The following is a 16422-nucleotide window of genomic DNA, read 5'->3' as shown; positions in this document are numbered from 1 at the left end:
TTTGCCCATCTTTAGCTACCGGGGAAACATTAGAGAAAGATAAAAGATAAGCTTAACGAACAAGCTGATACACAAAAGAAATAAGATAAATCCTTTAGTTCTCAAGAAAGAAAGGTGGAATAAATTATGAACAGCCCACTAATTCACTAAAATAGGTGCACAAAATGGGTCAGAAGCCTGCCAACATGTTAGATTGCGGATGAACTTTTTAAAAAGGAAGTTCAATCCGAGAATCCTTAAAAAGTTTCTCCCCAACCAAACAGCAGAGAGAAGTAGAATTTCAATCTTGAAAGGGTCGTGCAGATTGATTTTCAGAAAACTGAAACAAAAGGGTCTCCTGTATTGTATATACGATACCCATTACATGAATTTCATAAATTAATTGATTTACAATGAACAGAAAGAGAGAGACCTTAAAATGTCAATGGGTCTCAGAAAGCTCCTGAAGACGCTTCTCCAGCTCCTCCAACCTCGCACCCCACTCACTCTTAACGCACAACGGCCGCACTTTCCTATAATCCACATTCACCTCTTCACTGTGATTGTTGGATGACACACCTTTCTTCTTCTTCTTCTTCTTGGATTTCTTATTTTCACTCATCTCGTTTTTCTGAGCGGCTGCTTTCTGCAGAGCCCAAAGCACATCCGACCCACTTATCTGCCCTCCATCTTCTTGTTCTTGTTTTTGCTGATTTGAGATTGGATAGGGGGAGGCGTTGGGATGACTTGAAGTGAGAGCCATGAAGATAGTGCGGCCAAGGCCTTTGACGTCTTTGGGTGGCTTGGAGCGATGGCACGGGGGGCGAGAGCCGGCTAAGATGGAGGGGGTGGAAGCGGTGAGAGGGAAGAGATATGGTCTAGCTGTGGTTGGGGACACAGCCCACATGGCTTCTCCACGGGTCTGTTTCAGGTTTTGGTACGGGCACTAATGGGATTGCATACGTTTGCACCAACTCATGAGCATACCAGAGGTAGGCTCGAGCCCCGGCCCAATGTCTTGTTGGTAATTTTTCCTTTCATAAATTTAAGGAAGAGTAGTGTGTAGACGTCTCGAGAAGGCCAAATTCTCTTTTTCTTTTTTTCTGTAATTTTTTTTTAATATTCTTAAACACTTTTAAAAATAATTCATGAACATCATTAAAAAATACATTTTTAATTACTAAGTAAAAGAAAATGTTGGGACCCATGTCAGATCCAACTCTCGGTATCTCTATCAATTTCCTTCAAGGGAATTTTGTCGAGACAACCTTATGCTCTGGTTATTTTTTTTATTTATTAAGAAATGGGATACAAGAAGAAGTCGAGGGGACATTGGGGGTCAAAAGTAGGGGGAAGGAAGACGTGTGGTAGGAGTTTGGGAATGGGAATGGGAATGGGAATGCTTTCAATAAGAATATTGCTACATGTCCCGAAAAATAGGTCTAGAAAATTTTTTTTACTTAATGATTAATGAAATATTTTTGAATAATATTGTGAATTTTTTTTAAAAAAAATGTGTAAGGGTATAAAAAATTAATGAAAAAAAAAAGACCAAATGGCCTTATCAGGACCCATCATTGGGCTACACCAATGGGTGTAGCACCACTCTTTCGATGATATTGTAAGAAGCAGCCTATCTGGTTAGGTTGTGCGTAATAAAATTAGCACTTTTTATTTACTTTCCAGGCCAACCAAGTTAAGAAGTTGGTGAGACCCTTCGATACATCCTTGGTGATTGAGGCATCTTCCAATTTGTAGTAAGGTTGATATACTGGATTGCCATTGTGACATCAATGTTGTGAAAAACACACATACCAACGACATCAAACAAATTAAAGCAAGCAACAATCAAAATCACATGACACACAACTTACGTGGTTTGGCAACGTGCCTACGTCCACAGAGCTGCAGAAGTTTTATTAATTCAGAGGAGAATACGATCACTCAATCTCAACTCACACTCTCTAGGGTTTGTTTTCTCTCACAATATGCACTCACACTTTGTCTCTTTTGTTCTTAATGAAAATTGTTGACAATTGTACACAATAAAGTCAAAATATGACATATAAATATAAACGGTGTTATTACCCCTAATATGGCAAAAACTAGGTCCTTTGCTCGAGTGGCGTGTCGAGCACACCTTAAGCGAACAACCAATCAACATTAGCTCGAGCAATGTGTCAAGCGCAGCTCGAACGAACACTAAGGTTTATGTCTCACTCGAGCAAACTCGTGCGTTGAGCTTCACTAAAGCCCACTGTCGAGCGCACCTCGAGCAGACTCACGAGTTAAGTTTCGCTCGAGTGCTAGGTCAAGCAACAGTTGAACAAACTCTTTGTTTCTCAATTTCCTGCTCACAAACCAGGCTCCACATATAACCCAACAATCTCCCACTTGGAGACCGATTCTCTACACGTCATCCACTATTTCCAGCCAAGTCCTACCACCTCTGCTGCTCACAGATCCCGTCTTTAAGCCAGAAGACATACTAAAGTCGAGCTCGACTTCAGTCTCCCACATACATCGCCCTTAGTCAACACATCTCCTGAGCGACTCACAACTCCCATTGTACTAGGAGTATCTAGTCTCGAACCGACCCTCACAATCTTTGCCAACTTCCCCATACTTACATAAGGAACGACAAAACTGACTCCATTTTGTTTCCTCATCTGTTTTATGCGATCAAACCTGCCTTTTTGTACTTCTGTATTTCCCTGCACATCACTAGACTCTGATGTTAAATACAAAGAGTTATATCTCTTACCATACGCCAAGACCAGTGCACCCTTATTAATCTTCCACACTCCTACAAAGAACGCCACTACATAACCACTATCACCAAGCTATCCCACAGAGATCAGGTTTTCCTTCAGATATGTAATGTGTCTAACTTGCTGTAAAGTCCACACGACCCTGTTTGGAAGTGTGATACCCACATCACCCACTTCCACTACATCCTGTCCTCTCCATCAGCAGTATACATCTTCCCAAAATCATCTATAACATAATTCTGCATGATCTCTTGGTGTGAGGTGCAATGGAACTGCGACCAACAGCTCATTTTCCTCTCAATTGGTCAAGAGTCTCACCATTACGTTTTAAATCTTGAATTTGTGTTCTAAATTTTGCAGATAATTTTTAAAGCGAGCCGAGTATTTTAAAATCCTCGAAATATTTTAAAAGTAAAAAATTATTTTAGATGGGGTATTTTTAGTATTATTGAACCAAACCTAATTTTCAAGTAAGCATTTTTATATTATGGAGCCTTGAAAATTAATAGAATTTTAGAAAAAAGTATTTTGTTTAAATGATTTTATTTCTTTAGGAATATTATTTAATATTCATTATTTTATTTTATGTTAGAAACTCTACTTAGTTAGATGGATTTATTTCTCTTAGAAATATTTATTAAAACTCATCATTTTATTTATGATGAAGATTATTAATTTTAGATCAATAAAAAAAGTTGGATTTTAAATTTAGTCCCATTGCATTTCTATTCCATTTTCCTATTATTTAGTTAGTTTATTTCTCCATGTTTAATCTCCACTGCTAGATCTAGGTTAGGAACCCTCAGATGTAGGGCCTAGGTTAATTTCCCTAAAACCCTAACCCCCATCTTTTCCTCCCTTCTTTCTCCCCCTTCCCTCCAGGCGCCGCCCCCTAGCAAAAACTCCTAGCACGCCCACCCATGTGTAGCCAGCCTGCGTCACTGCCGTTGATGGCACCATCATGCCTTGCCGCCAACAACCCCTCCTCCCCCTCGGCTTCTTCCCTTCCCAATCCCTCTCTTCCCCTCTCGATCTCATCCCCTCAATTTCCCTCCTCTCTCAGTAATCTAGCGTCGTCGCCACGAAGGACACAGCACCATTACAAGCCATTGCGTAGCAACCCACCGCAGCAAGGCTACCACCAGCCCCTCCATCGAAGCCTTTTGCTCCTCCGTGTCTAGCCTGAGATCCCTTTCTCTCTCGTCCTCCTCTGTCCGCAAGTTCCAACTCCGTCACATCTCCTCTTGAGCTGCTATCACTACATCCACCCCTTCTCATTCCTCTCATAGATCTCTCTCAATTTCTCCCTCCCACAGCCCCTCCGTATCTCACCCCTCTATTTTATCATCATCTATCACCCCCAGCCGCTTGCGGCATAGCCAGCCATTGTTCGCGATGCTAGTCCCTGCAGCCAAACGTCCAACTTCAATGCCTCAGTCCCTTTCTCCATTTCTCTTTTTTCCCTCCTCCCTCATTCGACCTCCAAAACACACACACACACACACACACACACACACACCTCTCTCTCTCTCTCTCCATTATGCATGGCAAGCCCAGCCGCCACTCACCAGCCATCAGTCACCATTGTGAGACCAAAACCGATGCACTTCCTACAACCACAAACCCTCGCTCCAGCCACCAAAGCAACCCCTATTTTTAAGGTCACGATAGTGACCGCCAAGCCTCAACCCAACCCTTCCTTGCAAGTATGTAGCCACCATAACGAGACATTGCCGAACAACAAACGACACAACAATTTCAGCCCCTGATTTATGGTATATTTTCCATCCCGTACCTTTGGAACTATAGTGTTTGTGAAGCTTAATTGATGTTGTCGAATGTGTTGTTTGATGCATTGTGAATTGTGAATATGCTGTGTTGTGAATTGTGAACTGTAAATTGAGTAATTTGTGATGTGGTTGTGTGCTTTGAAGTGATGGGCATTTTGTGCGGTGTGTTGTAGTTGGTGATGTGGTAGTGTGTTGTTTGAAGTGATGGGGTTGTACAGTTGTGATGTAGTTGGTGATATGACAGGATGTTATGAAGTGTTGGGATTGAATGCGAAGTGATTGTGAATGGTGTAATTGCGATGGGGCTGTGATTGTGAAGTGGCGGGACTATGGTGAATGTGCTCTATGTAGTGAACTCTGTGTTAACATTGTGTTTCGCATGCCTTTGGGCCAGGTTCTAGCAGCTCAAGTCTTCTGAACTGAGCGTTGATCAGTGAGATACGAAGCCCCCGACAATGGTTCAGTGCTATTGTACGGTGTCAGTGTGTACATTCATAGTGGTGAACAATATTTAAATGCAAAGAAAATAAGAAAAGATGAACACACAGATTTACATGGTTTGGCACTGGGCCTATGTCCATGGGGGTTTGGAGAGAGGAGATTCCACTATAATCAAATTGTTTATAGTGTCTCATAGCCTCTCATTTCTCACTATACCATGGGAGCTATAGATCTATTTGCTGGAGAAAATGTTCTATATGGAGCTCTCGGGTTGAAGAAGAAGTCGAAGAAGAACCCAAAAGTTAGAAGTCGCCCCAGAGTCCCCCAAACCGTAGGCTCCCTGTCCCTTTTATTTGACCTTCTGCTTGCCTGCCCCTAGGTAGTGGTGAGAGATGTCTGTTTTGCATGCCTGGCCCCTTCTCCCTTTCCCATTTTCTCCTGGCACCTCCATACCTCCTGACACCCTCACCCCTAGTCCCTTCTTGTCCCCTCTCATTCTCTCATATTTTGTCTTCTAGTGATGGTCATCTTGATGGGCTGAGTCTTGAAAACTATCTTGGGTCTGGTGTATTTTACCCCTTCACAGTTGTCTGTTATTCTTAAGGGCAGTGTGTGACCACGAGAATCTTTTAAAAGTAAAATATGCAATCGAACTTATTCGCCTTCATTCACAAAGAAATAAATTCTGGGAGCTGGCCCCAGGTCATTCGTTCCTCTTGCATTAAGCAGTAAAGATTTTTGAGTGCAGGATTAGGCGGGAGATGGGCTCGACCGCCTAAGATGCGTACATGTCCTAGCGAGATAAGCGAGAGGTAGGCTTGGCTGCACAGAGCACTTACGAAAGTTGGTCAGTTACGGAGAGGTAAGCAGGAGGTAGGCTCGACTGCATAAGATGCATACAAAAGTTGGCTGGCCAGCCTAACAACTTGACCGCCTATTTGGAAGCCGAGGAGGCTGGGCCCAAAGCCGTCCTAGCAAGATAAGTGAGAGGTAGGCTCGAACACATGGGATGTGTACGAAAGTTTGCCAAGCAGTCAAGTGACTTGCCTGCCTATTCGGACGCCGATGAGGTTGGGTGTGAAGCCCATGCTGGAGAGATAAGCGGGAGGTAGGCTTGACTGCATGAGATGTGTACGAAATTTAGCCGGCAGTCAAGTGACCTGCACACTTATTCGGACACCTAGGAGGTCGGGCAGTCCCCGACCTTTTCTATCTGTTCGAGCATCTGGGTGGTTGGGCGATCCCTGACCTTTTAATAAAAAATGCTGATTTTAATAAAAACGGAAAAAAATGGGGCGAGCAGTTTATAAGACTGGACTCACCCTAAGCCTTGTCGAAAGGCGTAAGTTTTCCCAGCATTTTTGCTTTCGATGATGTTGGCAAACTTTCCTTTTCTGATGCGAATAGTCATTAATGTTAGAGTATGCTTGACTTAACCTGCGCAAAGTAGTCAGGGAGCCCGTTGACCCTCTAGGTCCACTTCAGGAAGTTGTGGAGCTCGGAGGCACGTTAACTCTGAAGGTTCATTCCCGAAGGTAACCCGCTAGCAGTGGTTGTGGCACGAGTGCGAACACCCAACGTTTGTTGGTGGAGATGATATCTTAGAAGTATTGTCGAGCAGTCGAAAGATTGAACCAACACTTCGCTGTGAAGCAGGCCGGGCCACCTTAAGGCTGGACCCTCCTGTTGACCTTCACAGGAAGGTAAACAGAAGATGTCTGTTCGTGCTATGCTGTCTCAAAATTAATGTCAAGCAGTCGAAAGATTGAACCCACACATCGCCATGGGGCAGGTAGGGTTGCCTTAAGGCTCATCTTCTTGTTGACCTCACAAAAAGGTAAGCAGAAGATGCTACAAAATTCAAAACTTTTAGTGCAAGTATCTTCCAATCACAAGTGTGAAATTTGCAAACCTGAGCCATCTTGTTGGGGTGCGATAAAGGTGTGAGGCACTATCTGTTTGGAGTTCTGTTGATGGAGATGACGTTCTGTTGTAGCAGATTTCGTTAGTGAGGATTTCGTTGATGGAGACTTCTTTGGTGGAGATTCTATCTTTGGGTAGCCGAAGGCTGACCTGCACTCCTCCGCGAGAGGGATAAAGTAGCCTTAGACACTACACTCATCCCTTTCGTCTCGCGGGGAGATACGTTGTTGATGAAGATTTTGTTGGTGGAGATTCTGTCTTTGGGTGGCTAAAGGCCGACCTACACTTCTCCACAAGAGGGTCAAGGCAACCTTTTAGGCCTACCTTTCCTATTTTGCCTCGCCGGGAGGTAAGTTACTGATGGAGATTACGCTGATATAGAGTCCGTTGGTGGAGATTCTGTCTTCGAGTGGCCAATGGCCGACCCACACTCCTCCGCGAGAGGGATAAAGGAACCTTTTAGGCCTATCTTTCCCTTTTTGCCCCGCAGGGAGGTAAGTTATTGATGGAGATTTTGCTGATGTAGATTATGTTCTTCCGGTAGTCGAAAGCTGACCCGCACTTCATCGCAGGAGGAATAAAGCAACCTTTAGGCCTACATTTCTATCTGTTATCCCGCAACGAGGTATGTTGTTGATGGAGATTCCATTCTTCGGGTAACCGAAGGCTGACCTACACTCCGTCGCAGGAGCGATAAGGCAACTTTTAAGTCTACATTTCCGTCTGTTATCCCGTGGGGAGGTACGTTGCTGATGGAGATTCTGTTGAAGGAGATTTCATTCTTCAAGTGGCCGAGGGCTGGCCCGCACTCTGCCATAGGAGGCATAAGGCAACCTTTAGGCCTACCTTTCCCTCTATTATCCTGCAGGGAGAGTAATTCAAACAAAGATATGGTTGGTCCGCTCCCTCATTGCGATGGGGGTTAGGGTAAGTTGTTCAGGCTACCAGGAGGGCAGGACCTGCTCTCCATCGCAGGAGGGGTAGAACGGCCTTCAGCCTAGTTCCCCACTTTGGTCCAACGGGAGGTACGTTGTACGAGCAATTTGCGACTGGACCTGCTCCCGCCCATTGATATTGCAAGGAAGGGTAAGTTGCTGATAGTGATTCCGTCTTCGGGTAGCTGAAGGCTGACCTGCACTCCACCGTAGGAGGGATAAAGCAACATTTAGGCCTACCTTTCCTTATGTTATCCCGTGGGGAGGTAATTCAGACAGCGATGTGGCTGGTTCGCTCCTTCACTGCGATGGGGGCAGGGGTAAGTTGTTTGGGCTGCAGAGGGAGTAAGATTCGCTCTTCATCGTGGGAGAGGTAGAACGACCTTCAGCCTAATCCTCCCTTTTGGTCCCGCGGGGGGTATGTTGGTCGGGCAATTTACAAGTAAACCCGCTCTCACCCGTTGCAATCGTAGGGAAGGGTAGGTTTAGGTTAGCCTGGCGCAGAGCCCACTCTTCGTTGCAACGGAGGTTGGGGTAAGTTGTTCAGGCCGCTGGGGGGCCAGGACCCGCTCTCCATCGCAGGAGGGTTAGAACGACCTTCGGCCCAATTCTCCCCTTTGGTCCCGCGGGAGATACGTTGTTCGGATAGTTTGCAATTGGACCCGCTCCCGCCTGTTGATGCTCGCAAGGAAGGTAATTTCGGACACCGATATACCCCGTCCTCTCTTCGCCGCAATAGGAGTTGGGGTTAGTTGTTCGGGCTGCCAGGGGTAGGACCCGCTCTCCATTGCGGGAAGTGTAGAATGGCCTTCGGCCCAGTTCTCCGCTTTGGTCCCTCCAGAGGTATGCTGTTCGGACAGTTTGCAACTGGATCTGCTCCCACCCTTTGACATCGCAGGGAAGGTAGGCATTGAATTGACGATGATTTTGTAGTCGTAGATTACACTAATTAGAGATACTGTGTCGGGTCGTACAACTGGTGTTTCACTCGACAAAAAATAATTATGTTAGTAAAACAAAGTCCATATAAGTTTTGAGGGGGACAAACCGGAGCGTTCAGCTGCTACAACTGATTTTTGTCCGTTATTGTTTGTCAATTCTTCTCTTCCTTACTCCCCATTTTAATTCCCTTTTCCATTTCTTCCTCTCATTTTTTTTGTTTGCCTGTTGTTTTCGGGGAGGTTGATGAGTTGTTGGTGACAAGTGCACTAGCCGTGGAGTCTAGATGTCTTTGGCCAATGAGTTGTTTGTGACAAACGCACGCGTTGTGGAGTCTGGATGTCTTTGACTGATGAGTTCTTGCTTGTGGCGCATATGGATAAGGAGAGGAGGCTGTGGAGTCCTGCCAGTTGTTACACGACCGTGGAGTCCAGTGTTCGTGGCCGCTGACTGTGGTGCACATGGTTGAGGAGTACATCCACTGGCCGTGGTGCAAATGGTCGAGGAGAGGAGGTCGTGGAGTTCTTGGCCGTAGTGCAAGGCCAACGAGTGGTGGCCCTCGACAATGAGCTGGCCGAGGAGAGGAGGCCGTGTAGCTCTTGGCCACAGTGCATGGCTGACATGTGGTGGACCTCAGTTGTGAGCTGGCCAAGAAGCAGAGGCCGCGTAGCTCTTAGCCGCAGTGCATGGCCGACGAGTACCTCCATTGGCCGCGGAGATGGCGTTTAGGTGGGGACAGAAAATGCTGGTGGTCCATATGGTGGCCGTCGGCATCCCTATCGTGCCACAGTGCGGTTGGCCCAAGAAGAAAATCAGCCACTTGTGGTCTCAGGCACTGGGACTGCACAGTTAGGCCCTCGCCATGAAGGGCGATCACAGACCATCCCCACAGGGACATACGGTGATGGCAATCATGCAGGTGACCGCCGGTGCCACTCCCGCACCGCGCCATGGCAACTCTGTGGCACTTCCAGGTATCCACAACCTTGCAAGGTCATAGAGTCCGCTCATCAGCTGCCGGTGTAGGGTGCCCCACCGTTGAGGATAGAGGGTGTCGGCAAACCTAACGGTGGTCGCTGGCTGGTCCTACGAGCTCAAGACGAGCTGCTGTGAGCTCCTCGTTGAGTGACTGTGTGCACATGTACTATGCATGGCACTATGCATGCCATGCACAATCGGGACATGATACGCCCAGTGCACAGTGTCTGCCCAGTGTACATTTAAGTTCAAGTGGGTGTATATTAAAAATATTCAAGTGTAGTGCACTTTTGACAACCTTGGTAAGGAAAGGTTCACTCACCCCCTTCCTACAGTAATGCTTTTCATAAAAGAAAAGTACACAGGTTGAAGATACTTATATGAAAAACTTTCATCTGCTCCTTTGGTAATTATTTAGCGTGCCAAGAAATCTTCATTCTTCCGCTTCTGGTGCAAAAACAATTTTAATCCCACGTTTTTATACTACTTTTCATATGCTCGCTATCGATGGGCTCTGATTCCTTTTCCTGCACTCATTAAGGTTTTCTGAGCTCCTTTTCTTTGCGAAGCGTTTGCACCTCGTCAATCAGCTTCTTCACTCATTCCTCCATGATTTTCAGCCTTGCCTCCATGACTTCCTCTGTGTCTCTTCTGAGTTGTCCAGAATAGGTTGTCGTAGGCATAAGAAGTACATGTAACATCTATAACGATTCCACAAATAGCGCCATTGTTAACGTCGTATTTCGCACACCTTTAGGCCAAGTTCCAGTAGCTTAGGTATTTCGAACTGAGCCTTGATCGGTGAGATACAGAGCCCTGGAAGTGGTCTGGTGCGGCTGTACGGTGTCAATGCCTACATTCATAGTAGTGAACAGTATTTAAATGCAGAGAAAATAAAAAGAGATGAACACAAAGATTTATGTGGTTCGAGACTAGGCCTACGTCCACTAGAGCTTGGGGAGGGGAGATTTCATTATAATAAACTTGTTTACAATCTCTCATAGCCTCTCATTTCTCATTGTACAATAGGAGTTGTAGATCTATTTGCTGGAGAAAATGTTCTCTCTAGAGCTCTCGGGTTGAAGAAGAAGTAGAAGAAGAACCCAAAAGTTATAAGTTGTCCCAGAGCCCCCCAAACCATAGGCTCCCTGTCCCTTTTATTTGACCTTCTGCTTGCGTGCACCTCGGTAGTAGTGAGGGATGACTGATTTGTGTGTCTGACCCCTTATCCCTTTCCCACTTTCTCATGACACCTACACGCCTCCTGACACCCTTACCCCTAGTCCCCTATTGTCCCCTCTCCTTGTCTCATATTTTGTCTTCTAGTGATGGTCCTCGTATGGGCTGGGCCTTGAGAACTATCTTCGGTCTGGTATATTTTACCCCTTCACACTGTGCATGTGAACTGATGGGATTAATGTGAAGTTTTTGATATGGTTGTACTTTGTGAAGTGATGGGATTAATGTACAATTTGAAAGTGGTTGTGAATTGTGTGAAGTAATGAGATGTTGTGTAGTTGGCGATATGGTTGTATGTTGTGTATGTCGTGTGAAGTGTCGAGCTAAGCTATGTAATTAGACATGTTGTATGAAGTGTTATGTTGGTTAGGTTTGAGTGGGATGTTAGTGTCGATGTGTATGAAGGTTGTTTACACAAGCGGGCGTTTTAGTGAACTAGGATAAGAAGATGAAGTAGAAGGCTATGTGTTGCAAATGTGACCTCAAGTGGGTCACAAGCTACGATCTTGAGACTTAAGAAAAATGTGATAAAGGAAAGTATGGAGGATGGACTTGGATAATAGAGTATGTCTAAGTGAATGAAGTTTAATTAAATGGTAGTATTATATAAGTTTTAAGTTTAAGTTGCATATACACTTGAAAAAGGAATGGCATTAAGTTGTAAATGCATGTAGATTGTCATCTGACACACACGTGAATGGATTGCATGAATGGATTACATGAAATGAAAATAGCATGGAATCTTGGTAAGTATTATGTTCATACTCTTAGAGTTTTCCAATGATATGAAAATGAAAAAATAAATATTTCTCTTTATAATGCATTATGAAATGATATAATGTTTGATTAAAGTATGCTAAATATTAATGTTTAAATGTATATGTATGTAATGGCCTTCTTTGACAGCTCCTATTTAGGCACCTCAAGAATAGTTGTATGCGTGTGAGATGGATGCTATATGTAGTAGCTACTGTCTTTATTTTCCATGAAATGAATTGTTGAGATTTATTCTTGATGCTAACAGATGACTTTAAATGACGCGATGAAATGGCCCTATGAGATGATGTTTAAATGAGATTATGAAATGAAGTTTAAATAGTACTATGAAAAGATGTTTAAAGGATGTTATGAAATGATGTTTGTTGATGATGTTTATGCTTATCCTTTGAAATGATGTTTATGAAATGAAATGGACTTGTGAATGAAATGAATAAAAAGGAAATGACTGAAAGGAATGAATGCATGAAAGGAAAAGAAATGAATGAATGTCTTAATTTATAAAGTTACATAATGGCCATGACTGAATAAATGGATGATGGTATCAATGGACTAGACAGATTGCATTGCCGAGTAAGTAGTACTGGTAGTGCACCCAGTGCTACCTCCTGACTAAAAGGGATTTCTAACCTGTGGCCACGGGCGAAATTCGAGTCTAAAAGACTGTTAACCCCGACACACGAGATGTAACAGTGTGTACCGGCTAAAAGAAAAGTGATAATAGTTAAATTAAATGTTGTGTAATCATTTAACTCTTTATGAAGGAATGTACGAGGTGTAAGAAACGATATACGAGAAATAAAAATATTTTTAAAGAAAAACCTCACCTTGTAATGTTTTCAAAGGAAATAAATATTTTATGTAAAGTATGTAGAGGAATGATGAATACATGAATGAAAACCTATATTAGTATATTTTTACAGTATGAAGTAATGCTTACTGAGTATTCGGCTCATTTTATTTTTATGTATGTCTCATCCCCTCCTAGGAACAAAATGAGGAAGAAACATCAGGACAGACATGACCCAAGGGAAGAGTGACAAAAGCCTAGTCATGTTTTATGTAATGTATAAAAGTAAATTTTTGTAAAATGACTTTTTTAATTTAATTTAATTATTTTCATTGTAAACTCTCTTTTAATATATAAAGCATGTTTTAATTTTAAATATAGAATCTTTTATATCCTGGGAAGGAGAGGAAAAAGTTTTAAAAGGTTTAGTAATTCTTGTCTCATTTTCTAAAACTATTTTTTAAAGTCTCACCACGAGGGCGGGCGTTACAGGAACAAAGTCATTGAATCTAACAACCAATCATCAATCGAACTGTGTATCGCAAGAATTAGGGCATCCTATATTTCTTCAGCCACTGCATTCACAGCGTCATTATCAGTACTTTCCTGATTCCAACAGTCTCTCTTGATGTGGCCTGCCTTGTCACAACTCCAGCACGTGATCTACTGTCCAAATCTCATCTTGTTCTTGCCCCTATTCTTGGAACTTGACCCGTCATATCTTTTGTCCCGATTATCAATGTTCAGGGCCGATCCCGAACCTAAGAACTTACCAGAGTCTCTTCTATGTACCTCTTTAGCAAGGATTATGTCACGTACGTCATCGAAGTTCAGTTTCATCTTGTCTGCTGGATTACTCACCGCCATCCTCATGGCCACCCAACTAAATGGCAATGATGCCAATAGAATCAACGCTCTGATTTCATCATGAAACTCAATCTCTACAGAAGACAATTAATCTGTGATCGTATTGAATTCATTCAAGTGTTAGGCCATATACATACATTCCGACATCTTTAGATTGAACAATTTCTTCATTAAATGTACATTATTATTTGCTGACGACTTTTTATACATATCTGACAAAATTGCCATGAGATTCACTATGGTTCTCTCCGTAATAACATTGTGCACCACTGTTCTAGACAAGGTCAGCCTAACAACCTCCAGAACTTGTCAATCTAATAGATTCCACTCAGCATCGTCCATGCTCTCTGGCTTCTTTCCTAACAATAGAAGATGAAGCATCTTCCCGTAAAGATAGTCCTCGATCTGCATCCTCCAATACCCGAAGTCAGTGTCGTCGAATTTCTCAATCCTGGGTGCTTTCAATTTGTCTCCAGCCATCATTTTCCTTCAGACCCAACCTGTCTCTTGATACCAGTTGTTATGAAAAATACACACCAACGATGGCAAACAAATTAAAGCAAGCAACAATCAAAATCACACGACACACAATTTACACGGTTTGGCAACGTGCTTACATCTACAGAACTGAATAAATTTTATTAATTCAAAGGAAATTACAATCATTCAATCTCAACTCACACTCTCTAGGGTTTTTTCTCTCACACAATATGCACTCACACTTTGCCTCTGTTGTTCTCACCGAAAATTGTACACAATAAAGTCAAAATATGACATATAAATAGAAATGGCACTGGAAACCCTAATCTTGGAAAAACTGCGTCATTCGCTCGAGTGGGGTGTCGAGCGCGTCTCAAGCGGACAACCAATCAACATCAGCTTGAGCGGCGTATCGAGCGAACACTAGGGTTTGCATCTTGCTTGAGCTCAGTGTCACGCGAGACTCGAGCGAACTCACGGGTTGCGTTTTGCTCAAACTCACTGTCGAGCTCACCATGAGCGAACTCAAGGGTTGAGTTTCGCTTGAACGCAATGTCAAGTGACAGTTGAGCGAACTCTTCGTTTCTCAATTTTTTGCTCACAAACCAGGCTCCACATGGCACATACAACCCAACAATCAAGAGTCTCCATCAAATATGATACTCCTCCATCTCCTTGCTCGTGCTTCATTTATAGTGAGAAACACAGCTTTGCGTTGTGGCTATTTTGATCTACGTAATTGTAAGATATTTTTTTAGATACTATTTCTCAGCTTCATCATTTTGCTCCCTCAAAATTATAACTAGTGCAATTGTATTTTTTCTTCTTTCAAACATTTTTAAACATATTTAAATATTTAAAAAATGCACAAATTCATTAGTAGCCACTTCCTTAACTATTAAGAATAATATTTTTTTAAAAAAATAAAATATACGAGTGATTAAAATGAGGGGATAAAAATAGGATGACACTTGGCATTTTCCTATTTTCTTAGCAATAACCGTATGTGGTATGCGTTTATTAGAAGAATAATATTATATATACTAGATCACTACCTCACTTTGATATTACTTTGTAATTGTGGTACTTTCTATAAACTTTAATATAATTTCTTAGTTTTTTTAAAAAAGTAAGTTTAAAAGTTGATGATAATGTCATCACATTACAACGAAATAAAAATGAGATGATTGTGTAATATGTAAAATTTTCTAAATAGGCCTTCGAACTTTTTCTCTGTCAATCAACTTTAACAAAAATCGTGCATATCAATTAAAGATTGCCATGTGGAAAGTTATTTTTTTTTAATATTTTTAAAAATATATTTTATAATAAAAATTTGACTTTTAAACTTTTAAAAAACAAAAATAAAGAAAAAAAAATTAATGTCGCCCGTGGTGTCAGATGGCCACGTAACGGCTACCTGTTAGGGACCTCGGTCTTGTCCCTAACACTAAGGGTCTAAGGCTAGTCTTGGTGATGATGGTGACCAAGTATTTGTGCCACTTGCTTGACCTTTCCACAAAAGGATGGTGTTTGAGTGATGGGATGATGGTGTATTTGGATAGGCTAAGTGTTTAGGTTAAGGCAAATCAATGTGGGTGACTAGACTTGTTCTTGAGTGAAGTGCCAAGATGATGGAGGCTAATGTTGAATGAATGAGATGAGGCTAGGGTTCATGGGCTATGGTGGAATTAGGGTTGGTGTGGTCTTGGAAGATTGGCTTAGGATTATGAGTGTTTGGTGCAATGGGAATGGCTTAAGGGTTACCCTTAATGTTTGGGTCACTTGGATGGTGATTAGGGTAGGTAAGGTGAAGTCTAGCTAGGGTTTTGTGAGGTGGCTAGGTTGGATTTCGAGATTGACTTAGAGTTGGAGTTTAGGATGATGCTAGGGTTTGGGAATGAGTTGGAAGAGTGAGGCTAGGGTTTGGTTGGCTTGGGAATGGTTATGGAAAGTTTGTAAGATGGAAGGAATCTTTGAGTGAAGAGAGAAGTTTGAATTTTGAATTGAGATGGAAAGTCAATGGTTGACTTGGAGAGATTGTAGGAGAGTGATTTAAGGAATTGAAGAGGATTTGCAATTCCTTAAATTAAGGAATTGGAATTGGGATTTGAATTTGAATTGGAAGAAGTCAAGACTCCTAAAAAGAATGGGTTTCCTTATAGAGCTTTGAGGTGAGTGGCTAGGGCTTATGTGGATGATGGGGTTATTTATGGAAGGTGACAAAGATGGTAAGATGAGACACTAGGGTTGGTGCCACTTGTGTTTAGGGTTTGGTGTTGGGGAAAGATGATGGGCGGCTAGGGTTAAGGATATGATGGAGTTGGCGCCTAGGGTTTGGGAAGTGATGGGTATCCGAATATGGAAAGTAGGGCAACATTAGGGTTGGCCGAATGGTGTATGTGGAAGTAGGGCTATGTGGGTTTCGGCTAGGGCAAAGTATATGGAGGGAACAATTTATGGTAAGTCGACTAACTTATGGAAATGAAGACAAATACTATGGTGGTCGAATT

General features: G+C 42.7%; 1 protein-coding gene across 1 annotated transcript; it reads right to left on the bottom strand.

Annotated features, from left to right (window-relative positions):
• Nucleotides 1-278: 278 nt before the first annotated feature.
• On the bottom strand, nt 279-983 carry LOC108979171. Its single transcript, XM_018949775.2, has one exon. It carries the CDS (start codon nt 884-886, stop codon nt 422-424), a length of 465 nt encoding a protein of 154 aa, XP_018805320.2. The 5' UTR covers nt 887-983; the 3' UTR covers nt 279-421.
• Nucleotides 984-16422: the final 15439 nt, after the last annotated feature.

The sequence above is a fragment of the Juglans regia genome, chromosome 7 (assembly GCF_001411555.2).
Source record: "Juglans regia cultivar Chandler chromosome 7, Walnut 2.0, whole genome shotgun sequence".
Classification (NCBI taxonomy): Eukaryota; Viridiplantae; Streptophyta; class Magnoliopsida; order Fagales; family Juglandaceae; genus Juglans; species Juglans regia.
The sequence above is the reverse complement of the archived record's forward strand: the minus strand, read 5'-3'. Positions and strand labels throughout refer to the sequence as shown.